This window comes from Drosophila santomea, chromosome 2R (assembly GCF_016746245.2).
Source record: "Drosophila santomea strain STO CAGO 1482 chromosome 2R, Prin_Dsan_1.1, whole genome shotgun sequence".
Lineage (NCBI taxonomy): Eukaryota > Metazoa > Arthropoda > Insecta > Diptera > Drosophilidae > Drosophila > Drosophila santomea.
This window is the reverse complement of record NC_053017.2, coordinates 15,021,223-15,047,379: the sequence shown is the minus strand read 5'-3', so window position 1 is coordinate 15,047,379 and position 26,157 is coordinate 15,021,223. Positions and strand designations below refer to the sequence as shown.

The 26,157-nt window shown below is 46.4% G+C and overlaps 6 protein-coding genes across 7 annotated transcripts; 3 read left to right on the top strand and 3 right to left on the bottom strand.

Moving 5' to 3' along the window:
* Positions 1-1,078: 1,078 nt before the first annotated feature.
* Positions 1,079-7,100, bottom strand: LOC120447218 (putative 1-phosphatidylinositol 3-phosphate 5-kinase). Its single transcript, XM_039628736.2, has 7 exons — positions 6,594-7,100; positions 4,142-6,398; positions 2,069-4,081; positions 1,852-2,014; positions 1,637-1,794; positions 1,410-1,571; positions 1,079-1,355 (listed from the first exon to the last, which is right to left on the bottom strand). The coding sequence occupies exons 1-7, from the start codon at positions 7,098-7,100 to the stop codon at positions 1,168-1,170; spliced, it is 5,448 nt and encodes a 1,815-aa protein (XP_039484670.1). The 3' UTR covers positions 1,079-1,167.
* Positions 7,101-7,131: 31 nt separating this feature from the next.
* On the bottom strand, positions 7,132-7,927 carry LOC120447219 (anaphase-promoting complex subunit 13). The gene is made up of 3 exons (XM_039628738.2): positions 7,765-7,927; positions 7,335-7,481; positions 7,132-7,272 (listed from the first exon to the last, which is right to left on the bottom strand). Exons 1-3 carry the CDS (start codon positions 7,774-7,776, stop codon positions 7,189-7,191), a joined length of 243 nt encoding a protein of 80 aa, XP_039484672.1. The 5' UTR covers positions 7,777-7,927; the 3' UTR covers positions 7,132-7,188.
* A 2,861-nt stretch (positions 7,928-10,788) lies between these two features.
* Positions 10,789-13,162, top strand: LOC120444756 (cap-specific mRNA (nucleoside-2'-O-)-methyltransferase 2). Its single transcript, XM_039624684.1, has 3 exons — positions 10,789-10,942; positions 10,995-11,435; positions 11,488-13,162. The coding sequence occupies exons 1-3, from the start codon at positions 10,901-10,903 to the stop codon at positions 13,105-13,107; spliced, it is 2,103 nt and encodes a 700-aa protein (XP_039480618.1). The 5' UTR covers positions 10,789-10,900; the 3' UTR covers positions 13,108-13,162.
* LOC120444757 (ubiquitin-conjugating enzyme E2-18 kDa) lies at positions 13,098-14,142 on the bottom strand. Its single transcript, XM_039624685.2, has 2 exons — positions 14,128-14,142; positions 13,098-14,072 (listed from the first exon to the last, which is right to left on the bottom strand). The coding sequence occupies exon 2, from the start codon at positions 13,792-13,794 to the stop codon at positions 13,330-13,332; it is 465 nt and encodes a 154-aa protein (XP_039480619.1). The 5' UTR covers positions 13,795-14,072; positions 14,128-14,142; the 3' UTR covers positions 13,098-13,329.
* Positions 14,143-14,347: 205 nt separating this feature from the next.
* Positions 14,348-17,129, top strand: LOC120444754 (ribosome biogenesis protein BOP1 homolog). The gene is made up of 5 exons (XM_039624683.2): positions 14,348-14,525; positions 14,600-15,914; positions 15,978-16,465; positions 16,532-16,827; positions 16,888-17,129. Exons 1-5 carry the CDS (start codon positions 14,424-14,426, stop codon positions 17,039-17,041), a joined length of 2,355 nt encoding a protein of 784 aa, XP_039480617.1. The 5' UTR covers positions 14,348-14,423; the 3' UTR covers positions 17,042-17,129.
* Positions 17,130-17,537: 408 nt separating this feature from the next.
* On the top strand, positions 17,538-23,516 carry LOC120445631 (regulator of G-protein signaling 17). Of its 2 annotated transcripts, XM_039626156.2 has the most exons (7): positions 17,539-19,311; positions 19,666-19,987; positions 20,156-20,164; positions 21,736-21,813; positions 21,885-21,946; positions 22,019-22,307; positions 22,366-23,516. In XM_039626156.2, exons 2-7 carry the CDS (start codon positions 19,674-19,676, stop codon positions 22,448-22,450), a joined length of 837 nt encoding a protein of 278 aa, XP_039482090.1. In that variant the 5' UTR covers positions 17,539-19,311; positions 19,666-19,673; the 3' UTR covers positions 22,451-23,516. The 2 variants fall into 2 exon arrangements, with proteins under 2 accessions (XP_039482092.1, XP_039482090.1); XM_039626158.2 differs by lacking the exon at positions 20,156-20,164 and having other exon boundaries at positions 17,538-19,311.
* The last annotated feature ends 2,641 nt before the right edge of the window (positions 23,517-26,157 follow it).

Here is a 26,157-nt window from a genome sequence, read left to right as displayed (position 1 = left end):
AGGAATGGGGTCAGAATATTTCCTGGTAGGGTGCAGAAAAACTTTCCAAAGAATACAAATGCAGTGCCTTTAGTTACTTCCCAAGAATAGTTTTGTGTTACTTTCACTTGTGACTATTAGCTACTGGGTTTATAACACCCAAAAATAGTTGGGAACCACTTGAGCTCCTTACACATCGTTGGTCTTCCAGTCGTAGGCAATCGCCATTGTTGATTTCCTGCTTTTGTGTGGTCTGCGCTGTAATTAAACATTTATTGGGTCTCCGTGTAGAGGGAAAACTTTGATGCACTCCTGTTCCGGCACACCCTTGGCCAGTGGCTGACCACAGCTCCAGTCCCGCCGAAGCCACCGAACCGCAAATGGCGCCATTTAAGCGCAGCTCGCCGCACCACAACTTGACCGCTCAGATCGTAAATCCCAACTGAATGGTGGCAGTGTGCGCCACCAAGAAGTTAGCCAGTTTTCGCACGCCAACTTTCCGACATTTCCACCTTGCCACCCCACCCCACTCTTTGCCGTAACTCCATTGCGCTTCTGCTGCTCCAACATTTTCCCACGGCGACTGACTTGAGGTGTCACTGGGGGGATTACAACAATGTGAGGATTTTACTTTTTGTGCTCAGCTCCAAGTGCTGCTACATGCAATCGCGCAGTTTGTGGCGTCCTCCTCATCCTTCGGCTGTGTTGGCTATCAAAAGTTGCCAGCTGCAGTTGATTTGAATATGAAATGGTGTTTTGATTCCGATTTTGGCCACCCGCTGCAGCTGTCAGAGTTGAGTTCCTTAACCCAGTTCGCGGCATTTTGACGCCTCGCTAATGAAACCATGCTTATGAGGCTCCAATGAGCACATTTGCCTGATTTACTCGCCTCTTAACGATTTCATTTCGCGACGCGGTCTCCATCATGATAATAATTTCCCTTTTCGCCTGGCACGCAACGCCGAAGTACATGGCTTTCAATTGTCATGAGCAGCGGTGGCTTCCGGGCTGCGGATGCGAATGCGGATGCGGGTCAAGGCCAAATCAATTTGCCTGCGGAGTCGGAAATGCTGGCTGACAGAGTGTTGTTGAATTCGAATTGAGTTGGATTGGCGTCTACTTTATTGCGTCTAGAGCTATGTTATGTTAACTGATGGGTGCACTTTGTGTGTGGGTGGGTGAAGGGGATTAGACCTTTGAAAGGCCCTCCCAACGATCCGGAACTGTGAGGAAATAGCGATCCATGGCGTCGATGAAGCGCTGCTTGTAGCGTTCCGGATTGACCACGGTGGGATCCTTTCCCTTGCCGCCAAGGATGCCCGATCCTTTTATGATGGACTCTACCCTTTTCTCCAACGTAAAGGTGCGAATGTAGTCTATCAAAAAGAACGTGCAATTATTCCAAACATTGAATGTGCTACAAGATATACCTATGATGCCTAGTACCAGGACGCCGTTTTTCTTGTCCAAGCCCACCAGAAGGGAATAGTCCATGACGAGGTTTCTCTCCAGGAAGGAGGAGTCTCGCTGGATGGCATCCCTCAGAACAGTTTTGCTGTGGGACAGCACATACAAAGGCTTTGACCAGGACACTGTAACCAAGTAATATTATATTTCAATAATATATTTTTGTGGTTTGCATAGAGATTGAACTCACTCTGAACCAGATTCTCATCCAACAAGACAATTTCACCTTGCTGGTTGGTGGGATCCACCAAGCGATTCCTCTCTGAGCCCTTAAGATCAAATTTGTTTTCAATATTGCAGCCATAGAACAGATTCTCCATGACCATTACGGAACGCTCCACGGAGGAACTAATTTGAAAAATGCATTAGTAACAGATTTGGAGTATACAACTAAGCAAAACCCACTCCTTCTTCTTCACGCTGACTTTGAAGACGCCAAAGATCTTGGCCAGCAATGTGGGCTGCTGTTGCTGCTGGCACTTGTCTATGTACTCAAAGTATTTTGGAGCAAATGACTCAAAGATGGTCATGTCCTTGGAGTTCATCTCTTTGAGCACAAAACGATCATCTGGTAAGAACAAAATTGAATAAGTATTCAGATTTAATTTATTTGTAAGCTTACCAAGCGTCTTGCAAAACCGGGACCCCGATTTACCGCCCCTCGCCTCCCATTGGACACTTTTGCAAAGGCTGCGCGCCAAAGCTATCCTAGCGTCCTCCTCCTGATTGGAGTCCTCCTCAGTAGCTCGAGGCCCTCCAACGTCGCTGGGTTTGCGCACCAGCTCCATTTCGGAACCGGTGCGACTCTGTGAGATTCTCAGCTCCTCCCGCATCTTGCTCTTCTCCAGCCGGCGGTACAGAGACTTATCTAGCTTGGGTGGCTTCAAGCTCTTCGAGCGCATTGCATCAAACTCGCGGGCAAAGTAGATACTACACTGGAACTGGCAGCTGTGGTCTTGGAATGCCAGTGTTATATGCGGACTCGGTGGCTGCTTGGTGCGTTCCTTGCTCTTTTCCTCCGACTCGGAAGCCGCAGTAGCTGGCGAAGCAACCGATGCATTGGGAGCGGCACTGGTGTTGCTCGAAGTACGTGAGAGGCTCGGACTGTCTTCGGCATCGCTAATGCTTTCCGCTAGTGGATGTTTTCGCTTTAGCTGCGGACTTGAATGGGCAGCAGAGGCTGAAGATGTATTGGAGTTCGCCTTCGCCTCATCTATTGCCTTCTGATAATCCAGCGAAGTTAAACTGTATGCAATCACTGAGCTCAGATCGGTTTCTCTAACGTGAACGGGAATACTGCCCAATGGGAGCGTCAGATGATCCTGTGCCGGAAAAGGCGACTGCAAAGGGTTAACCTGATTACCCGATGGCAGTAGCTGGGTAAGAATCTTCCTTATTGACTTCTTATCGGAGTAAACGTTAACGGTGGAGGCCAACAGCTGGTCAATGGAGAAATTCTTATCCGAAACTGTTTGACTGTTCGATGCGCCAGTTTCAATATCCTCGCTTGGACACTCCAGCGGATCATTCTCTTTGGGCAAACTAGCGGTGGCGGTAGCTTTAAAGGAGTCTGCAGACTGAACCTGATCCGGCCTTAGTTCCTCCGTGCAAATGGTTCCAGAGTCTATGTGATGCGCCTGCTTGGCGGTCAGCTTCTCGATCTCCTGCAGCCGCGGGCCCCACAGCTCAATGCTCTCCGCTAGAGCTCTTCTGGCCATGGCCAAAGCATCGCTAGTGTCGTAGGCCGTAGCCCTGTTATCCGTGAGCAGTGTATGCACGATCTCAATCTTCTGCTTGAAGATGAACTGGTCATGCGTGAGCATGGTTTTCAGTTGCTGCACCAGTGGCGAGTTCTCTTCTTCAGTGGCGAGGTCAGCAATGCGCTCATGAATCCTGTTATAAACCTCATGTCCCTTTATCGAGAAGTTTTTTATCTCCTCCTGGAGTTGGGGGCTTTGAACTGGTTGCGGCAGATCCAGTTGCACAGTCAACGAAGGAAGATCCGTCTCCCAAACCTCAACCGGCGTATATTGGAATTTGGCGCCCACCCCGCGGAAACTGAAGTGATGCACATAATCACGATGCAATGAGTGCTCACAGGCAGCGCCGCCATGTTCTGCGTCTGTCGCAGGAGGTCGTCTCTTGTAGGCGTGGCCATGGAAGCGCATCTCAAGGTACTTGGCGAGGGAAAGGCACTTTGCGGAATCGGCGAGCGGAATAGTGGGTGTAGTGGCATTGCATATGCTGCACCAGGACGTGAAGTATATACGCGTCGGGTCGGAACGGGTAAGGTCCTCGGTTAAGTAGACATGTACGCATCCCAGAGAGTGTACATAGCGACGAACATGGCCCAGCATCGGCAGATTGCACGACGGGCACATGGAGTTAAAAAGGCAGCAGTAACGTTGGAGGAACTGCTCCAGCATGATGTCGTATTGCCCGTAGAACTTCATGTCCAGCAGCATGGGCAGCTTGCAGAACGACGAAACGCCCTTGGGATTGTAATGGAAGCTGCAGAAGAGCACCGGCAAACGTTGATGGTTCTGCAGATCCAGGGCATCCTTGTACAGCTGCTCCTCACTGACCTTCTGTGGTCGCTGGATCAGCTCGGCGTTCTTTTTCTTTGGTCGCAGCACTGTGGGATAAATGAGTGGTAATGATAATGACTTAAAGATGGATCGTATGGTTTGCTTACTAGGAGCTTTGCCCTTGGGTAAGCGACCGCCAAAGGAGCGGAATTCAGCTAGTTTCGACTGAATGTCGCGACTGCTAGCGGGTGCTGTGATCTTCATTAGCACAAAATCGTGGGGTGGTAGTAGCTGCAACTGGTTCTCTTTGTTTCCGGGCTCTGATTTGGCAGCTTCGCTGTCTCCCATGCTATCTGGCCGCTCCAATCCGTTGCGGGACCATTGCTTCGAAAAGTAAAGCTCTGCGGGAAACAGCTTGCGCAGCTTGCATTTCCTTCCCTGCTCCGTTTCCAAATAAGGTAGCGGAAAGGTGAGAAAGGGACTGACAGAGAGCAATGTGGAACTGAGTGCCGTGCGGAATCTGTTATCGTAACGCGGCTCCACAGCTAGCGCTTCAACCACGGGTGGAGCACACGGCGAAGTGGATAGAGCTTCGGCTTGTGAGGCACGCAATGGATCCGTGAAATCCGATACATTCTCGCTGATGATGGTGGTGATCTTATCCTCGGACTTGCGCTCTAAAATAACTGGTCGCTTAGCTCGAAGTTCTGCCTCTGTTTCTGTTTTGGGGCTAGTTTCTTTGGAATCGAATATCGACGGTTTCGGACTGAGTGGCTGGGCGAACTCGTTCAGCAGGAATGACATTTCCAAGCGCCAGTTGTAGCGTGCAAAAAGTAGGGCTGATGCCACCCTCTTGACCCTCGTCAGTTCAGCATTGCTGCCTCCTCTGAGAAGACAGGTATATCCACGGGGATTGGTCAGCTTCTCAAAGAACATCAGCGTTTTGCCATTATAGTTGCGTATGTAGAAATCATTGCAGTAGCCCAGCTTGGGCATGGTTATGTTCGACTCAATTGAACTGACAATGTCGCATTGCAGAGTGCGTGCCAGACGCTCCATTACCGAAAGCTTCACATCCAACACAAGGGTAACTTCATACGATCTTAGCAGATCCTGGGCAATGCCCGCCACATTCTTGTGCACAAGCACAACATTGGGCTTGAAGCTCATAATGCGAGCGCAAACGTTTCGCAGGTATTCCTTTTCCTGGAGCAGCACGGTTTCAATGGTCACAAACTTGCCTTCAATCCGCTCGTACACAATGGGACACTGGAGCAGCAATATGCGAGGAAAGGGCACATGCGTGGCCATATCTTTATGGGCGACGTTTTTAGAGAAAGCCACTCCATGAACAATCTTTGAGTCCTTGCGTCTGCCACCCGGCACCTTTTTAAAGTTCACATAGTTACGAATGTCCATAAGATCGTTGCTACAATGCTCTGGCTTGAAGTGATTCGCTGCCGTTGAACAAAGCATCTGGAGCACCTTGTCCCATTCCTGGTCCAAGTTATGTGCGCGCAGCATCTGTGCCAGCAGTTGCTCTTCGTGGTCGCAGTAGGAAGCAAGGAGCTTAGACGTTGCTGTGGTATAGCACCGATCGTTTTCCAGTTCATTTTGCAGCTCCTTATCCTTTTCATCTGCTGATTGATCCATTGACTTGGGAGGTTGTGGTTCCGCATGGGGAGCCGCCTCAAACTGCGGGCTTATCGTACGGGAGGTCTCGGAGCTGCTGCTTTTGGCGAACTTATAGTGTAGCGACGCATCGAAATCCATTTGCTCCGGATCGGGCACGATTGGCTCAAGGAAACCAGCGGCTAGCATAGCATTCAGTATGGCCACCGCCTGAACCTCGTTTGCTGATTTATTATTACTATTGAGAAACTCAATCAGACGCTGGCCACAATTTTGAGCAGGCAGATCCCGCTGCATTTCCTCGTGCAGGGTTATCAAGGAATTTGACTGCTGCAGGATATTCTTGCGATCGTCAAAGGAAAGGGTCGTGTAAGTGGGATGCGAACTGAATCGCTCCTCCTGATAGCCCACTGACGTCTTTCGCGAAAGGGCTGCCCTTTGCATCTGCGGATGTTTTTCAAGCGAGGTGCCACTATCTTGTACTTCCAGTTTGTTACTTAAGTGCTGCTGCAGCTCCTGCATATCCTGGCCCATCTCAGAGCTTGAGGACTTTAGGAATGTGAGCACTATCTTTGAGCAGTAGTTGCACACTTTGAGGTCGCCATCGCAGCGGATTATCATGCCAGGCACCACCTGGTTGCAGCACTTTGAGCAGAATATTTGGCCACACAAGCGGCAGTGGTGCTTTCTCCGGAACGTGGAGAACTTTTGAGAGCAATCGTAGCATTCCTTGGCCTTGGAATCAGGCATCCAGAAGCGCTGCAGCTCGGTGTCCTTGTAGTTTCGCAGATCCTGAAACGAAATATACAGAATATATTTTTATTAATTTGTCAAATTTCTTAATCATTTTTTCTAACTAATAACCTGGCTTATTAAAGGAATTAAAAGTCAACAGAAATATTTAATAATAAGCTTGTGGGAATGTTCCTATGAATCAACCTTTGAATCAAGCTTTTAAACGATAATGGTACCATTACTTTCACTCACATTGTTGTTTTTTGTTGCCACAATATTGCTTATGTGCTTGAGAACGTTAGATACGGTGCGCCCCTGATTTGCTTCGCTGGTTGGCAGCGGCAGCGATTCGACGCGGTCGCTGGCTTCGGAATCCTTTGCAGCGGTGTTGCTGGAGGTGCTCGTGTCACGCGCCTCAATATTGGTCCTTATGCTGAGTGTGGTGGGTGGTTGGGGGCGAACTGAGCTCTGGCTAGAGGTATCCACATCGGCGAACTCAGCTGTGGGAGTTTGGGAGTCGCTGAAGAACTGCGATTTACCCACCACTTGCACTGGCTGCGAGGAGGAACTGCTGCTGCTCCCGCTTGATATATCGTTGACGGTATTGTAGCTCTGGTTGTACACATTCTGGATCTTGTTCACCACTCGGCCAAAGAGCGATTCCGGCTTGTCCTCGAAGTTGCGCGCGAATTCGGTTAGTTTGGAGGGGGAGTGCAGGTGCTGGTGGCTTGAGCTATTGCTCTGGCTGTTGCTAGTCATGTTGTCGGGGTGTTAGGAGTTGGGATTGTGGCGCTAACAGGTTGGTTGGCGAGGCGGTTGCACTCGCCCGTGGACTCGCGGTCCTTGGTTAGATAGAGGTGATGTTGAGTTGATCGATGAGGGCTGCGTCCGGTGCCAGCGAGCCCAACGCCAGATCAGTCCACTTTTGCTCCTGTTGGTGGTCGGACCACAGAAATAAGACTGATAAGTCGGTCTAATTCAAAATTTGCTCACCTGCTCGCTGACCGTCAGGTGTGAGTCACCGCCGTCCGCCTCTGGATCGGGTAGCTTTTCGCGTGGCACTAGAACCTGGTCGAAGGGTAGAACTTCCATGCGCCAAGCATTGTCTACAATGTCCAGCAGCAGATCATCAATCGGTGCCTGCGACAGTTAATAAAACACGGGGTATTATCTCGTTCAAGCAAGAGAGAAAAGACAACGCCCCCGCAGCGCAATTACGTCACTACGCGACAGCACCCAAATACTGGAGGCACGGTATTGCTCGCATATTTAGATTTATAACAATGGGCGCCTTGATAAGTACGACTAATTGCTGTGAAGCGATAATTTTGCCACACTAACAGGCGACGTAGTATTAGTCGCTATCTTGCGACCGGACATCAACTAGCTGCAAGTGGTTGTCCCTCACGAGTTGCCCACTTACCTGGCTGTCCATCACTTATGGAATAATTTAATCTGAGACTAGCCAGTCTTCACCTGCTTGCCAATTGTTTGCTTAGACTCTTTTTGAGTGTTTTTGTAAACAATTGGCGAATAATTCTGTTTTGTTGAACAAAACAGCTGTTTGGAGATGGGAGATATGCGATACGTCGCGGCAAGAGTATCGGCGGAATGTGTCTATCGATATGCACTCGATGCTCGCACTTTTTGAATTTGTTTGCTGTTTTATGCAAATAAATAGCTGAAATGACAACAAAATATGAAAACAACAAATATTTATATAAAAGATTCTTTATTTTTGGCAATTATCTTAATGGTGAGACATTAGTAGTTTTCTGTAGTGGTTTTCTGCTTAAATAAGCAGCAATAAGGAGCGCATTTGTTTATTAAATTCAATTATCCATGAAATCGGGTTGACAATAATAATAATTCGGTTTTGAAAACTATAAATAATAAGAAATCATGAGAAGAGGTTCCCCGTCATGTCTGAAAATCAAGATTTTGTACTCTACTTATTCTTATTTGCTGCACATAATGTTTATTCCTTTTATATCTCATAAATTGAATAAGGAGATAATTATTTCATCTGTAAAAAACTAGAATAGTTAAGGTTAAAATATATTGATTAAATAAAAATACATCGTAAATTCTCTGAAAGATGGAAATCACTTGTTAACCTTTATGCTTATAACATTAGAAAAAAGATTTTTTAATTACGCAAACTGTTCCAAAACGAATAATTTGGCGATGGTTTCATGTAATTAAACTCTTACGTACACCAGTCGCCTATTTTATGCTATTAAATCTGCAAGCAAAAATTGAGATTGCGATTTAAACTTCACTATTGTTTGGTTCGATCTCGCTGAGTGTTCCATTGAACAACTGACTAGATGCAGCATAGCGCTCTTCAAAATCGCTTTTCAACGTCAGCTATGCCGACATCTTGCCAATTTACCAACAGAGGTGCTATACGATCGATCCGACATGGCTCAAACCCAAACAACCGATTTGGCCGACAATTCACCGAAACATTCTCACTGGGCGCACCAAATGGTCGTCTTATTACTCGCTTGTTGTCAATGGCTTTTATCAATGAAACGCTTGTTGTTTTGAAAAGCACTTAACAACTTTTGTGTGCCTACATTGTATGTACATATATGCTGGAATAGATGACGACGGGATTGGAACGCTGAATCGCTGGACACCCGGACGATGGCAAGTGTAATCCGTCAGCGGTGGAGACTAATTGGCAACTGATTCCGAAGCCGAGCGGCGAGCTCAGCACCACACCTCGGCAATTGAAGAAGTTTCAATTAGTTGGCATTTGACACTCACACCAGCATGGAGAAGGCGAATAAGCGGGGATTGCGTTCCGTTGCCAGCTCACGCACACCGTCGCAGAGTGGGGGTGATACCTGTACCAGTACAGGCGTACCTGTGCCTGTGCCCGGCGACAGGTAGCCGATGGATGGGCACACAAAAAGGGTGGAGGGCTGTAGACATGGAGACGTGGTGCTGTAGTGCTGTGGCCAGGCTAAGCCGCTTTTTAGCGCAACGCCGTCTGCCCGGAATATTAATGAACTCCCTTTTGAGAAAAATATGAAATGAAATAAAATTTTGTGGCCAACAATAGCCGTGTCCACGTACCAGTCGTTTGTCGTCTCGCAATTGGAATTTGTCGTTTCGCATTGGGGGCCCCCAAAAATGCATCGGCCATGGCCACCAACACCACCATGTCAGCGCCAAACGCGGCGCATGCGCAGCGATGGCTACTTCCGCTCGCAGCTATTGAAGATGTCCAAGGAGTGCGAAGGTACAGGGATCTTCACGGGATGATTACCACGAAGCAACTATGTATAGAACTTTGCTGTGAACCATCCATCTATAGCAATTACATTACAGATATTTATGCGCAATTATACAAAACAGTCACGTGCCGGACTTTTCTATATACAACACAGCACAAACACCGGCCTGGAGACTTACACCTATATGTATATATGCTCCGACTGCTACTTATATGTGGAGATATATGCATATAGAAAGGCGGAGAACGTTACGCACGACCCATGTCGAGCTCCAGGGAAGAGAGATGCCCCTTCTGCGTTAGCGGCATCGGTATCCATCGCGATCCTCTGCGTTTGTCAGCTTTGGAAACTCATAATTTGAATATCGTTATTATTATTCATAAAAACACGCCTCACGTCTCAAATGGCTATAAAGTCGGCGATGTATGCACGTATTAAGTAAACCCATTGACCACAATGGTCGATGCTGAAATTCCGAAAACCCAAGACATAACCACATTCCGATTGGGAGTACAAGTATATGCAGTATGTACATATGTATGTGCCTTTCCTACAATTTCTCCCACTTCCGTACTTGGCCCATCCGCATCAATAAAATTAGATTTTAATTTAATATTAGTATGCACAATCGGAATCACTAACGGATGATGACCAATAGTTTCGTAACCGGGCACTTTGTAGGCACCTTATTTGTCGCCTGCTGTGCGCTTTCTAAATAACTATCCATAGAATCAAAGAAATCCGTTTTTAAATAAGCCATTTGGTATTTCAGGCACACGTTTCCACCATCGCACACCTACGGGAAATGCTTGGACGATGATCGCTTTCGAAGGTGAAAAGGAAGTTCTATTTCTGCAGGAGGTAGACCTTTTAAGGTACAACAATCGCATTAAAGCGATTGGGTTTTTTATAGAGAGTTTTGCTTAAGAAAAGTGGTAAAATCAAAATTATTTTAACTTTTAAAATTTGTGCTAAGAAAACTATTGGTTTTAATAACTTGACAGAACTTAAGCTGTTTTTCAACTTTTTGATGAACATTATAGTTCACTGTTAAGCAAAGTGATTATTTTCATTGAATTTAACAAACTAAGAAAATGCTGTAGTACTGTAATAGCCACTTTAGGCTTCTTATTCATAATTATTCATCTAAGCCAAGAAAATCAATTCAAATTTGATAGCTTTATCGATAACGTTCGCGGTTTTTAGTTGCCGTCGCTATTGTTTTGGCGATGGATCGCCTTTAGCTTTTTCCATCTCTATTGTGCCGGAGATCGCTTTGTTTTTGCCAATTCGCATTTAAATTTAGCCGGAATGAGCTTTCGTTCGTCTGCGCAAGGAAAACCACATCCCATGGTGAGTAGAGGAACCTAAAATCTTTTCAGTTATTACATTTCTCACTTTTCAGACGGACTATCAGTCCATCAGGCCCTCCGAACTGGAGCAGCTCTTCGAAAAAAAGTTCCACTATCAGAAGCCCAAAGGTAACACATCCTGGCAGTTGCCGCCACCGGATCAGGGTCTTTTCAGCGAGTTCTACCAGTTCGAGGCGCTGCAGTCGCTGCGGGAGCAGCTGAATGCGGTTAAAAGCAAACTGAACGACTATGGAGTGCAGGAATGGAGTGCTCACACCAACAGGCGGGATCCTTCTGGCGAGGTGTCCTGGCGCCTGAAGAACGACACCAAAGCGGAGTTCGTAACTGTGGCCTGGTGCAAGCTGTTCGAGTGCCTGCATCGTTATCCATTGGTCACGAAGCCAACGGTCAACAGTCTGCATCTTTGCGAGGCACCCGGTGCCTTCATTGCATCTCTGAACCACTACCTACATAGCAAATATCATAAGGATGAGGTGAGCTACCCAACAATCCTTGAGAGAAAGGGAAACTGAACTCTTGTTCCAGATTAAATGGCGCTGGCGCTCAACCACATTGAATCCCTACTATGAAGGCAATGCTCTAAACCAGATGATCAGCGATGACAGGTTCATCTTTCACACGCTGGACAACTGGCTTTTCCACAAAGATCTCACTGGCAATCTGCTAGATGTGGCCAATATTGACCACCTGGTGAAGCGTTGTGAGGAGGAGTTTCAGGGACAGGTGGATCTTGTCACTGCCGATGGTTCCATCGATTGTGCCGCACAGCCTGATTGCCAGGAAGAGATAGTGGTTCGCCTCTTCTTTGCAGAAGTACTCAGTGCCTTGAGAGTTCTCTCAAGTGGGGGTAGCTTCCTGGTGAAGATGTTTACCCTCTTCGAGGCCTGCAGTGTATCGCTACTTTACACACTCAACTGCATCTTTGAGGAGGTGCACATCTTTAAGCCGGCTACTTCCAAACGGGGAAATTCGGAAGTGTATGTAATCTGCCTGAACTATCAGAAGGACCACCCCGGCTTGCCTCGTTTGCTAGAGGAGATAAAGGGCAAGCTTGCTCAGCCGAATGACACATTGGTGATGCCGTTGTTTGCCAGGTCCCAAATCCCCCAGGACTTTCTCATGCAGCACGAGATTGCCTGCCGTCTCTACATGAAGCTGCAAACGGATGCCATCGAGGGAAGCATCTATGCCTACGAGTCCAATGATCGTCATTATCTAAGACACCTACATCATCTGCGCGGCCTCGTCTCAAACAACTACTACAGTCTCTACGATGTGAAGCCATTGGAGGATAGCCTCTGCATTGTGGACAAGGAGGCCACCAGTAAGGCTCTGGGATTCACAGTGCCTGTCTATGGCGGATCCTACACAGAAAGGGAGACCTTGAAACACGGTGACCTCCTCAAGCAGATTTACTGTTTGCGCCGCGAATTTAACCAACTGGAGAAGTGTCTTAACACTAGAACACAGTACTCATACGCAAAGAACAGAGCGTCACCCTTGAATCTACACGTTTCAGGTGGAGCACCTGTTCAGAGCCTTCAAAGCAGCATGTTTGCCTCGGAACCAATACTCCTACTGCGCCTTCGCATCCTGGACACATTTGATCTCGACCCAGTTTGGCAGTCAGCGCCAAAGTGCCAGTTGGAATGCAAGACACTGAGCTACGTGCCACCAACAGAAGGCGAGGCTTTCCACACCGCCCAGCAACGTTTTTTTATAGATCTTCTGGAAGCGGTAAAGGAAATGAAGCCAGAGAGCATTGTCTTCCAAAAGTTCCTGTTCCTCACTCACTATGCGGCGTCGCTGCTCCTGTTTCTCATAGAAACCGTTTATCAGGACTGTAGTTTTAGCAATCAATCGCACGCTCTTACGTTGAGTAAGTTGAAAGATTCGGATAACAAGGCATTGGAACAGGTGTTGGAACTCCTTAAGGATGAGCGGGCGGGTGCCATTCACAGCCTGCTGGACATTAAGGAGCTGCAGAAGAACCAGTTCAGCAACACCCTCATTCAGCACAACAACAGCGTGCTGCTGACCTGCTTCCGTGGCATGCTGGGCGAGGAATCCTTTCCCATGCCTCCCATGGCTACGACATCCAACGCGGATGTCTCTGCGCTCCAAGAGTCGCCAGCTGTGTTTTAACATAACGAACATGTATTTCTCAATTGCATAAAATTACAGTGCTACTTTTACAAAACTAGGTACTCTGCCGGGGAAATCCGCTTACATGTTTGCTGAGGATAGTTTTTTGGGGTTCAAAAATGAAAATTAAATAACTAACTGAAAAATCACAAGACTAAGGGGTGAGGGTACACATGGATTGTGAACTGGTCCACCTCCTCCTGCTCTTCCCACGCCTATCCGCTAGTCGGCCGGACGTTTTTCGCTGTGCTTCTTGGTGTAGTCCTCGGCGTTTTTTACGAACTTCTTGCGGTCCTTGAGAAATTCCTCTGCCAACTCCGCCCGCAGCGGATGCTCCGGCTCAGGGTCGTTGATTAGGTCCACCAGTGCCTGGACGACCTGGTCAGTGCGTGTGGCCGGTTTCCAGTTCTCAGTGCTGATGATGGGCAGACAGACCTGGCCCTTCTCGTCGATGTTCGGATGGTAGATGCGTGTCTTGAAGTTGATCTTGGGCGGCTTGAAGGGATACTCCGCCGGAAAGTTGATCTCGATGCGGAAGGCGCCCTTGTTGTACGGCGGATTGTCCGGCACAATCAATCCCGTCCAGCGCAGCAGGTTGTCATCGTCCGCCTTGATGTCCCGGAAGGCCTTCAGTGTGTTGTCCTGCAAATCGCTCAATTCTTTTCGCAGGCGTCGCGGCGCAGTCATCGTGACGTCTGTGTGTCGGTTTTCCTATGCTGGTGTGGGTGAGCGTGTGTTTGTGGGGATCGAAAGGAGGGGGGGCAACCTTGCCAATGTGTGCGTGGGCACTTTTGTTTGCCCTTGTGTGTGCTGCAAATCGATGGTTTCGCCTTCCGGATGAGTAATACCGTCGTTCGGCCGCCGGCGTTTCGTTGACGGTGAGTTCCTAGTGCTCCAGTTGCGGCGTGTCACCTTTGATTTTCGCACTGACCCAAAAAAATCAGCACGTAAGTCTGCAAATTTCACTGAAAAATGGTTCGTTCAAGAATCTTCCAATTGGCGTTAGGGTATTTTGCTGACTTGCTCACAATATCGCTGTAATTGGTTTACATTAGCCAGCACGGCTTCTTTATCAACTGGATCACTTTACAACAGCAATGGTCCATTAATTGTAAATGGATAATATATATTAAGCGTAACATCTTAAAAAAAAAAGACACAAATATAAAAAGTTGTCTACTTCTAGCTCCTTTTGTAATCGATAACCAGCAGCAGCAGTGGCGGCAAGCCAATCGATAACCTAACATTTCAGGCACTTTCCATCGCTATCGCTGACTGCAACACGTGCGCCGCGTTAGTTTTGTTTTTAACTCAAAATGACCAAAAAACTAGCTCTAAAACGCAAGGGAAAGGATGCGGAGCCCACAAATGAAGTGGTGGCCAGTTCCGAGGCTTCCGAAAATGAGGAGGAGGAGGAGGTAAGACCCATTGACAAGGAAATACTCAGAAAATGTTACTCACAAATGACCTGCATGTGTTTCTGCTCTTTAAGGACCTGCTCCAAGCTGTAAAAGATCCCGGCGAAGATTCAACAGATGACGAGGGCATAGATCAGGAGTACCACTCCGATTCCAGCGAGGAACTGCAGTTCGAAAGCGACGAGGAGGGAAACTACTTGGGCAGAAAGCAATCCTCATCAGCTGAAGAAGATGAAGAAAGTAGCGATGAAGACGATGATGAGGAGGAGGGAAGCAGTGATGAAGAGGGAGTGGAAGATAAGGATAAGGATACCAAGTCAAAGCAATCAGACGATAAGCCCAGCAGCAGCGGTGCCGCGTCTAAGAAAGCCCCCACAACGGAGCTGTCGAAAAGGGATACCTCCAAGCCTGAGTATCAGGATTCAGATACCTCTGACGAGGAGGACATAAGAAATACTGTGGGCAACATACCCATGCACTGGTACGACGAATACAAACACATCGGCTACGACTGGGATGCCAAGAAGATCATTAAACCACCACAAGGCGATCAAATAGATGAGTTCCTGCGCAAGATCGAGGATCCGGACTTTTGGCGTACCGTCAAGGATCCACTTACCGGTCAGGATGTGCGCCTAACGGACGAGGATATTGCTCTGATCAAGCGCATCGTTTCGGGTCGCATCCCCAACAAGGATCACGAAGAGTACGAGCCCTGGATCGAATGGTTCACCTCGGAGGTGGAAAAGATGCCCATCAAGAACGTACCCGACCACAAGCGCTCTTTCCTGCCCTCAGTTTCCGAAAAGAAGCGCGTCTCTCGCATGGTGCACGCTCTCAAAATGGGCTGGATGAAGACCACTGAGGAAGTGGAACGCGAGAAGCAAGCCAAGCGGGGTCCCAAGTTCTACATGCTGTGGGAAACGGACACTAGTCGGGAGCACATGCGCCGCATCCACGATCCAGTCTCTGCGCCCAAACGTGACCTTCCCGGTCATGCCGAGTCCTACAATCCTCCGCCAGAGTACCTTTTCGATGCCAAGGAGACCAAGGAGTGGCTTAAGCTTAAGGACGAGCCACACAAGCGCAAGCTGCACTTCATGCCACAGAAGTTCAGGTCGCTGAGAGAGGTGCCAGCCTACTCCAGATACCTTCGAGAGCGCTTCCTTCGTTGCTTGGATCTGTACCTGTGTCCCCGTGCCAAGCGTGTCAAGCTGAACATCGATGCCGAGTACCTTATCCCCAAGTTGCCCTCGCCGCGTGACCTGCAGCCCTTCCCAACGGTGGAAAGTATGGTTTACCGCGGCCACACCGATCTGGTGCGGTCTGTTAGTGTGGAGCCCAAGGGAGAGTACCTCGTCTCCGGTTCGGATGATAAAACCGTCAAGAGTGAGTACTATATTGAACTGACAATCTTTTTATATTCCTAAACTAATTTATTTCATATGACAGTTTGGGAAATTGCAACGGGTCGTTGCATTCGGACAATCGAGACAGACGAAGTGGTGCGCTGCGTGGCTTGGTGCCCTAATCCCAAGTTGTCCATTATTGCAGTGGCCACCGGCAATCGCCTGCTTCTCGTCAATCCTAAAGTGGGCGACAAGGTGCTGGTGAAGAAGACCGACGATCTTTTGGCTGAGGCGCCCAGCCAGGATGTCATTGAAAGTGAACGCATCAAGACGGCGGTGCAGTGGTCCAATGCGGAAGCTGATGAGCAGGAGAAGGGCGTCCGCGTAGTGATTACCCACTTCAAACCCATCCGACAGGTCACCTGGCACGGACGTGGTGACTACTTGGCCACAGTGATGCCCGAAGGTGCTAACCGCTCGGCTTTAATTCATCAGTTGTCCAAGCGGCGCTCACAGATTCCATTCTCTAAGAGCAAGGGTCTCATCCAATTCGTGCTCTTCCATCCGGTGAAGCCCTGCTTCTTTGTGGCGGTAATTATTAGTTTACTTTTTCGAATGCGTTTATTAAGTGTGATTGACTTGGCTTTGGTTTTACAGACGCAACACAACATTCGCATTTATGATCTGGTCAAACAAGAGCTTGTCAAGAAGCTGCTGACCAACTCCAAATGGATATCGGGGATGTCTATTCATCCCAAGGGCGACAATCTGCTGGTGTCCACCTATGACAAAAAGATGCTCTGGTTTGATTTGGACCTGTCCACCAAGCCCTACCAGACCATGCGACTCCATCGCAATGCTGTTCGTAGTGTGGCTTTCCATCTCCGGTATCCGCTCTTTGCTTCTGGCAGCGATGACCAGGCTGTGATCGTCTCCCACGGCATGGTCTATAAGTAAGTTCTTTTAAATCACAATGAGCCAGGATATATACTAATTTCTGCAACCATTTTTAGTGACCTGCTGCAGAACCCCTTGATTGTGCCGCTCAAGAAGCTGCAAACACACGAGAAGCGTGATGAGTTTGGCGTGCTGGATGTCAACTGGCATCCGGTGCAGCCATGGATCTTCTCCACGGGCGCTGACAGCACCATCCGACTATACACGTAATCTAGGTGTACAAACCCTAAGCAAGTTGGTTTTAGTTTCCGAAAGTTTTGTGAAATTTCAATAGTAAATAAAAAATATATTAATTTTATATTTGAACAATATTTTGAACAAATTGAGAAATCAACGGGATCCCAAAATCAAAATGTAATTGCAACCCTGCCGAAAGTTGTTAAGTTCTAGCCCCAAAAGCTTTGGGGTAAATTCCAGTGGGGCGAAGAGTCCCGAGCTTTATTCTCTTTATCCGACTCGCGCACATGTCTTTCCGTCCGCTCTCTCGCGTTCTCGCCGCCTGTCAGTCCCTCTCCTGTGTGTACCAGGAATTCTAACTGTATAGCAATTCCACAAAGCTTTTCCGCTCAGTCCACCTTTGGAGCCCCCTCCAGCCCTCCCCCCCTGTTGCACCACCACATTCCACTCGCCGTTATCTTGCGCTCCTCGGGAGGAGCGCGCGCATTGGAAAATCAAAATCAAGAGCTGGGCGACACGGCACTGCTTGGAAATCAGTCGCCTGCCTTTGCCCGAGCGGAGAGAATCTCGAATCGCTCGAATCGACCTGTCGAGGATTTTGGCTTCAGCTTCTGGGTGCTGCTGGTGCTGAGCAGCCAAAATCGCAGAGCGCAGAAATCGAATGGGAATTGGCTGCCATAGCTGCCATTGCGGGGGAATCGAGAACGAGGGAATATAATAAAATATGGCCGAGGGCGAGATGTGAAAATTTGAAAATGTGAAAATGCCTGTCCAGGCCATCCAGTGACCACGAAAATTGCAGTTTCCCCCAAAATTCGTATTCATACACACATACACACGCACATACTCGTCAACGAAAAAAATCGTAAAGAAATTCAGAAAGAAAATCCAAAAAAAAAACCAAACCAAGCACAAGCAAAACAATTTCGGGGCGAAAAAGAAAAATATATACAAATATACACATTTCGATTCCGATTCTAGTGGCAAAAATTCGTATGTACTCGTCGCTGCTCCTCAAAACACATACATACATACAAACGCGACCCCCTTTTCCCGCCCACCCAATCGCCCAAAAATCCTCAAAGAAAATACAAACGTGTGGTGTTTGAGTGAAAATCTGAACGGAAGCGCTGGCTAAACAGCAAGTAAATAATACAAAATAAAATATTAGTACATATGTACATACATACAAGATAGCCAGGCTAAAGGCAATGGTCAACAAAGAAAGCCAAGCAGCTGATTTGTGATAACTGCAACGACCAAAAATCGCAGGCGCCTCGAGTTACAAACAAGTGCAATTAGCTGCCGATGCCTACATGTTGCAGCTGTTGCAGCAACATCAGCACAAGTGGGGAAAATCACGCATACGCCCCGTACGCCCCATCCGCCCAATGGGCCAAACAATGCGCTCCACTTAGCCAAGTTGCGTGTCAATGTGGTGGTACTCCAGCCCACCCACCCCCTTCTCGCCACACACGCACACACGCACGCACACATCGGCACATACACATGTACATATATACAATGGCAGTGTAATGACTAGCACAAGAAATAAATAAAAGGCCAGAACAACAACTACGGTGGCAGCTCCAGCTGCTCATAAATTTCGTAACGCTTGTGAAATGTGCCCCTTGGTGCACGGGGCCATTGAATCGCTAGATTTTCGCCCGTAAATCCGGAGCGGAATATGTAAATGCCACCCGCGCACCATCAACTCTTCAAAAAAAGAAAAACGCTAGCAAAAGGAACAGGAACCAAACCCACGCGAAGGTTGAAATCAGGACTCTACGATAAGGATAACAACTACTCAAAAAGGTTATCGGAAAAATCTTGAAGAATTTCTGGAATTTTTTCGGCTTGTAAAATCGCCCAAGGAAAAGCTAAGGAGAAGCTAAGGAAGCAAAAAAAAAAAAACATTAAACAAAACGAAAACTAAAACTAAAATCAAGAGCAGCTGCTGTGGAGAGAGCGAGAAAGAGAGCACAGAGCGCCGCAGAGAGAGGGACAGCGAGAGAGAGTGTGGGAACTTTCGATAAAAAATTATTAGCAAAAACATAAATACGTAACGGCCTCCGCGCCCCCCACCCCGCACAACCAAAGGAACCAGAGAAAGAGAAGCCGAGGCAAAGAAAAGAGCACCACAGCGAGCGGGTGAGTGGGTAGGTCAGTGGCAGTGGGCGGTCCGCCAGCTGGGGCAGCACCACCTCACCACCCAACACCCAGCGCCATCAGCACCTTCACCTCCACCTCCATCTCCATCTCCATCAGCACCGCCAGCGTCAACCTCAACTTTCAAAGGGCAGGTAAGTGCACACGGAAAAACGGAAACGCGGCGAATCGGTAGCAGTTCGGCATTTAGACCTATTCCTCCAGATTTCACTTTTCAAAAAACTAAAGTAAAGTATATAAGAGTATTTAAATAATATATTTAAACTGTGAAATCAAAAAACTAAAATGTGAAATCAATTAAAGAGTTTAAGTATCATTTAAATGACAAACACTCATCAGCTCACCAAGACCATTAAACAGTTAACGCAGTTCTGGTTTACCATTTTTGTTGGCTGACTAATGGTGCTATTTCTTGCAGTGTGATTGCGATTCGCCCCCCTCTCCGTGGTGCATGTTCATTAACGTTTCAATTTGTTCCTTTATTGCAGGTAGCGGCATGTCCTGCACCGTTTCGGAGCTGCCCAGTGGCTGTCGATTGCGCGGCATGACTGCATCCTCACAGCAAAGTGCCGCCAACAATAGTGGCAACAATGGGAACGGCAATGGCAACGGGAACGGAGGCGGCGGGGGCGTGGGCGTCGGCGGAGGTGGCGGCAGCCTGGGCGGAGTATCGCCCACCGTGGGCGGCAGCGTGGGTATCCTAGGCTCCACGTCCAACGTGCTGCAGGATTCAAATGCGACCACGTTGCAGCGTCCGCAGTCGCAGAAGCCGTGCTGCTTCTGCTGGTGCTGCTGCTGCTCCTGCTCCTGGTGAGTATGGCCCACCGCCGAGTGGCCTATTTGTGCACCGCTCGAATCCTCTGACACGAAATCAATTTCTTTCTCGTTACCGCGCTGCCTTGACTCAACCAACGTTCGGCCGTTATAACAACTACCTATGCCAATACCCATCCAATACCAACCGCATCGTGACAACAGGGCCAAATGGTAAGCACCTCCTTGAACACTCATGCATTCGTACACTGAGAGAAATGAACAAGTGGTTTTGTTGGGCTGTAAAGTTTGGGTTTTACATTGTGGTGGCATTTATTCACCTAAACAAATTAGCTTTATATAAAGATTTAGCATTCTAGTCATTATTATAATCATATAATATCTTAGTAAATATATAATAAGATAATAAGATAATAATAGGACAGTGTTTATTCCAGATATTTACTATAAACTCCTTTATAAACTATGGTGTTTTTAGTTTAGTTTCTTATCTGTTTTTTTTTAATAACAAAACAAATTTATGATTTTACAAATCCATTTCATTTAAAAGCCTGTCTGTCTGTTAGCACCTTTTTCGAAAAAGAGACAAAAAAGTCCTTGTTTCTCGCAGTGCAGTCATGGATATGGCCACGGTTACAGCTATGGTTATTGCTTTGGCTTTAACTATTGCTTGGCTGTGGCTGTGGCTTTGGCTTCGGCTTCGGCTATGGCTGTGCCCACTGACATGGATATGGATATGGACATGGATAGGGAAGTTGAAATGGAAATGGAGGTGGCCACGGACAAGGTGGCCTTCTCCTGGCAGCTGGCAACGCTGCTCAATTGTCGAAAGCTCTTTTCCTCTCCGCCTCTTCCCCTGTCGAACTTTCTCCGTTTTCTCTCTTACGAAACGCTCTTTGGCGCGGGTGGCGCGCTCTCAGTTTCTCCCGCATTCATTCACAATTCCGGGAGCAAGGCGACGGGCAGCGAAAAGCTCTCTGGAGGGCACTTTTCAAATCAAATATAAATAAGTATGTGGCGGGCTCCTCCGCGGACTCCTCCAAGTGTTGCATGTTTTCGTGAATGAAATCGAAAGTCTTTTTAGCGACCCGCCGCCAACGCGCAACCCCCTCCGCACCTTTGTGTGCCCAACTGTGGGTTAGGGGGTGGGGGGCACTCCAAAAACCCTAGTTCAGAGCACCCGGTCGTCGCCCCAAACCCCTGGCCACATATAATTTGATTCATACTCGTATATAGGGGTGTATATTTATGTATGTATGTATGTACGTACGCCTGTGTGACTTTGATTAGGTATTGGGCCAGCGAGTCGCTCTGATAACTGTCGTCCAGATAAGAGAGCTTTATGTCAAGTTCGAGTACTCCGGTGCTCTGTCTCCGGGCTTCGAAACCCAAAACCGATATGCCATTAGCCTATCTACAGTGTTTACTCGCGGCACTATATCTTTATATCGCACTCCGATATTTGGTTTTATCGAAGTGTAACCTTTAAACTCTCCGACTTATCATGTAGTATTGCTTATTTTTAGTTTCTATGCCTCAGCGCAACTGTTTTATGAAATGATAATCAGTAGCTCGCGCTATCTAAAAGTTACTGTTATCGAGCGACTACTGTACTGGCATATTTATGCTATTTTGTGCCAGTTAAAAATGAGTCAAGCCGAGCGCCAATTCAGCGATGAATAAAATTGTAGTATACTTTAAAGGGTGATTGATGAGTTGTAAAATCCAAATAATCGACTTTTAACAAGCGTCCTCCCTATTTTTCTCTTTCGTCATATTTACAGTCTGGCCATCAAGAATGCCGATGAAAATGCCCCCACGAAGCGAGATCTGGTAAATGCCGAATTCTTGGATGGCGAGCAGTGAGTTTGAGCACCAATAAACTTGGTAAACATTAACGATGAAAAAAACTAATTTTATTTGTATTTAACAGACCCACACTGGAGGAAATCCGCAGCTGGGGCAAAAGCTTCGACAAGCTGATGAAGAGCACAGGTAAGCCATTTAACATTAGCACATTAGCACCTCGATCCAATACTAATAATTGCATGGCGAATGCTTTCCCAGCTGGTCGAAAGGTGTTCCAGAACTTCCTGCGCAGCGAATTCAGTGAGGAGAACATCCTGTTCTGGCTGGCCTGCGAGGACCTCAAGACGGAGAACAGCCCAGAGCTGGTGGAGGAGAAGGCGCGCCTCATCTACGAGGACTACATCTCGATCCTGTCGCCCAGGGAGGTGTCACTGGACTCTCGAGTCCGCGAGATCGTCAACCGGAACATGATCGAGCCCACGACGCACACCTTCGACGAAGCTCAAATCCAGATCTACACACTGATGCACAGAGACTCATATCCGAGGTGAGTCCCATTTGGCGAAGGATATACTTTTTAGATACTTACGGATCCTTCGTTGCAGATTCCTAAACTCTCAAAAGTTCAAGACACTAGCTCAACTGCAAGACAACTCGAATGCCGGTTCCAAGGCGGATAGTCCCACTTAGAGAGGATAGCATGATCGTCGATCGCCGATCCCGGATCAGATCGGATTTGGAACGAATTCAGTTGCGCTGTGTTGACTTTGATTTTCCGCCCCAATCGCTGCTGCAATCGACTAAGCAATATGTATCCATTAGTAGAACCATTTAACCATTTTGCGAGCAGCCCCGAAATCAGAATCCTGTTAGGGGCAGGTGAATCAGACGTCGTGCGTTCAATATGAATCGGATTCCTTTTTCTTCCTACGTTCTAGTCGTTAGCTAACCAAAGAGTTAGGCACTACAAACAAATTGTTTTCACTGAGAAGCAGGTTCGACCACAGAAAGCATTTTCCAAAACACCCAAAAAAACAAAAACATAACAAAACAACAAAAGAACAAAAAAATACCCAGAAAGCTAATACGAAACGAGCGACACAAATAGCATCCATTGTAATACTAGTGATCTAAGAGACGTATTAATCAAATTGAAACCAAGATTACGGAACCCGCTAACTGATAAGTATGTTTAAACGTAATCATAAACCGCAACGTAACAGAAATACTTTTTCCAAACAAAAAACCATTACAAAAAAAGAAAGAAAACCAAAAAATCTTTTTAAACGTATTACATACATAACTTTAAATACTTATATATACACAGCGGCATATATATATAAATATATATATATATAAATACGGATATATAGAGACATTTAACATGACTAGTTTTGAAATCGTTTTAGGTCATACGAGTAATGACATCGAAGCATTTTGTAAATACAACAGCAGACGGCAACACTTTCTACTTTCTTATGAAAACCCATTGAGGATGCAGTCCTTTCTTAAGCAAATCTTACAAAGCCTCATCTTGAGCCGTACTTTGAGCCAGACCACAACAGACCATACATATACCCTATAGAGTCTTATCCGAATGCAAACCGGAACAAGCGCATAACTAACGTCGTGTACCATATTATTTCGATGTCGAGCTGATTTCCAAGTCGAAAGAAGAACGTTTCGCAATATCACTGCCAACACATAAATGAAAAAATCAGAAGTTCGCAACAAAAATATATCCTCTTACAATGTATTATTCAAATTTGTTTTTCGTTAGAGAAGCGGAAGTTCCAAGAGTTTCCTTGCATTGCTCCCTTTCTGCATTCAAAACATACATATATTAAAAAACAGTATTATAAATAACAAAAAAAAAGGTAACAAAAAAAAGGAAACACAAAAGTATGGTTACATTTAAATTTTAGCAAACAAGTTGTCGAATTGAAAACTAAAAACAAATATAAAATATGAAAAGAAAGAAAAACAAAAACAAGTTTATAAGGAAAAAAAACACAGAACAAACAGGTGGACTTTCGGTTCGAGCCCTGGCAAAAAGTTAACAATGTACTTTCGATCTTAAGTTGGTTTCCTTTAACCTTAGGTTGTTTGTGTTCGAGGCACAATATTTTACAAGTACAATATTAATGTGTGTACCTTCGTTGCGGGGAGCGGGGATTGTATTTTCGTAGCTAGTTGGTGTGCCTAGTTTTAATGCATCTATCGATACAAAACCCCACCACCCATCACACTCCGACATGAACAGCAAACACAAGTATATTAACTTTACTAGCAATTAAGCATCTTCCAGTTCCCCAAAAGCATATGTTTTCAATATTGTTAACCGTCAATCAAGCCATATACTTTAAAGCTTATTTAATCAGGGTAAACATTCTTTTCTTATAACCAAAGGGTCACTATTCGATGTTTTGTTAATAATATAGACAATTTTGGAATACCCCCGCATAAGTTCCTATATTTTTATAACAGCTTAGACATGATTGAGGGTCCGACTTCCGCCTAGTCCTTAAAAACTTGACTCTTACGCGTCACTCAGGCTGCTACTTGGAATTGAGAATTCGACAACCGCTTTTGCATTATAGCATTATTGCATTATAGTCGATGAGATCGGCAGATCGGCAGATCGGAGAACCAACGTCAGTTTCCATGGTTTGTTACATTAATTTTAGGCAATCAGGTTAGACAAAATGTCCTGGCCAAAGGGACGCGAGGAGGTATGGAATGTTTGTTTGTGAATGTTTCTCTTCGGTTTCTTACTTTGCATAACGGACAGAAATAAGACTTTTTGAAGAAAAAAAAAAAACCAAAATATATAAGTACATTTAATGCGATTGTTGTTTGTTTTTAGTTTTTAGTTTTATACACCGCCACACTCGCACACACAAAACACACACGCCCGCACACACCGATACATGCATATACATATATATACTACTTAGCGGTATATGTACAAAAACGTAATCAAGCATTAGTGAAAAGTTTCGACCAGTTAAAAACCACAAATTAAATTTATTACCAAAAAAAATCAACTAATGTGTAAACGCAAAAACGGCAAAATCAATAAATAAAAAATGGATTAAACTAAGCCTAAATTTAGTTTTAAACATTTAACATATTGCAACAATAAACCGAAATGAAAATAAAACTCAAATTCAAACTTGAGCTGCAAGTGTTTGTAATTGGGCATCTGCAACTAAACATAATATATTAAATGTTTTCATTCTTATATTTATTTACTATTCAACGTATGCTTTTGTAAGTAAAATTGAATTATACAAATACACTCTACATTACGTAGAATGTAAAATGTATCGCTGTAAACTAGTGCTCACTGCTTTACGTTCTCAGCCGCAGCACCACGCGTGCGCAGCGCCAAAAGACAAACAACGTGAGTTGGAGCGGGTGGAGCCATGTGAGGGGTGGGGTAGGGGATCGAGGGAAAGGAAGCTGGGGGAGTCACCCTTTACCGTGGCGGAAAGCACACAAGCACCGTGTCCGTCAGTTCGTCCGCCGATCCACACGACACAGCGCTGATTGCCGCCGCCTCGCGAGCTGAGGTTGTTGTAGGAGCTCGACTGAGGTTAACCGAAAGCCAGAGCCGCCAGGCCGAGAGAACGGTACAGAGAGCGGCGGAGGCTGTGGCGGCACGGCAGCTACTTGGCGTTTTCGTTTGTGGTACATGCACAACTATTTTACGTATGCCACACGGAGAAAAAATTATCTTACTTTAAGCAAATAATTTCGAATTGTTATTTGATTTTTTGGTAAATATTTTCCACATGTAATACATCATTTTGTTTCTTTATTATTTATACCAAGTGAAATTATTTATACTATAAAGTGCTAGATTTGATTGTGATTAGGAAACCTATCAACAATATTTTAGTATTGGTGTATCAAAGTCAAACTTATCATGGAATGGTTTTGTGAAAGTGCACCTTTGTAGCCAGTATTTTTTTGCAGTGTCTTCTCTTGGCATGCGGTGATGGTGATCTCGGTCTTTCTCTCCACCTCTCTCCCACCGTTGTGTGTGTTTGTTTCTCTACCTGATGCCCGATTGCACTACCACTTTCACGCGGCTTACAAGCCGACTGACAACAACAAAAACAGAACAACAAGGCGGCGAGTTCGAAAGCGAAGTGGAGTGAACCGAGCACCGAGCAGCGAATTCGAATTTTCGATAATGAATGCAATGCCCACAGCACAGAAATGAACGCTAAGACGGGACATACGAAAAGCAGGAGCGGTTTACTCTTGCCGAGGGTGGCTCTCTCTTTCTCTTTGCATCTGCCATCTCCCTTCGTCGCAAGTGCATGGTGAAGTGGAAGGTTCGTTGCCTAAGTCTTTTGTACCTGCCTGCGTTTCGGCCTCTGCAGGTG

Bases quoted from the DNA above. Each gene is read 5' to 3' on its own strand.
- LOC120444754 (XM_039624683.2), top strand. From the start codon at position 14,424: ATGACCAAAAAACTAGCTCTAAAACGCAAGGGAAAGGATGCGGAGCCC. The intron at 15,915-15,977 runs GTGAGTACTATA...TTCATATGACAG, and splicing joins GGATGATAAAACCGTCAAGA to TTTGGGAAATTGCAACGGGT. The intron at 16,828-16,887 runs GTAAGTTCTTTT...AACCATTTTTAG, and splicing joins TCCCACGGCATGGTCTATAA to TGACCTGCTGCAGAACCCCT.
- LOC120444757 (XM_039624685.2), bottom strand. From the start codon at position 13,794: ATGACTGCGCCGCGACGCCTGCGAAAAGAATTGAGCGATTTGCAGGAC.
- LOC120444756 (XM_039624684.1), top strand. From the start codon at position 10,901: ATGAGCTTTCGTTCGTCTGCGCAAGGAAAACCACATCCCATG. The intron at 10,943-10,994 runs GTGAGTAGAGGA...CTCACTTTTCAG, and splicing joins AAGGAAAACCACATCCCATG to ACGGACTATCAGTCCATCAG. The intron at 11,436-11,487 runs GTGAGCTACCCA...CTCTTGTTCCAG, and splicing joins GCAAATATCATAAGGATGAG to ATTAAATGGCGCTGGCGCTC.
- LOC120445631 (XM_039626156.2), top strand. From the start codon at position 19,674: ATGTCCTGCACCGTTTCGGAGCTGCCCAGTGGCTGTCGATTGCGCGGC. The intron at 21,814-21,884 runs GTGAGTTTGAGC...TGTATTTAACAG, and splicing joins GAATTCTTGGATGGCGAGCA to ACCCACACTGGAGGAAATCC. The intron at 22,308-22,365 runs GTGAGTCCCATT...CCTTCGTTGCAG, and splicing joins CACAGAGACTCATATCCGAG to ATTCCTAAACTCTCAAAAGT.
- LOC120447219 (XM_039628738.2), bottom strand. The intron at 7,273-7,334 runs GTGAGCAAATTT...GACCACCAACAG, and splicing joins ACCTGACGGTCAGCGAGCAG to GAGCAAAAGTGGACTGATCT.
- LOC120447218 (XM_039628736.2), bottom strand. From the start codon at position 7,100: ATGACTAGCAACAGCCAGAGCAATAGCTCAAGCCACCAGCACCTGCAC. The intron at 6,399-6,593 runs GTGAGTGAAAGT...ATTTCGTTTCAG, and splicing joins TGGCAACAAAAAACAACAAT to GATCTGCGAAACTACAAGGA. The intron at 1,572-1,636 runs GTGAGTTCAATC...ACTTGGTTACAG, and splicing joins GGATGAGAATCTGGTTCAGA to TGTCCTGGTCAAAGCCTTTG.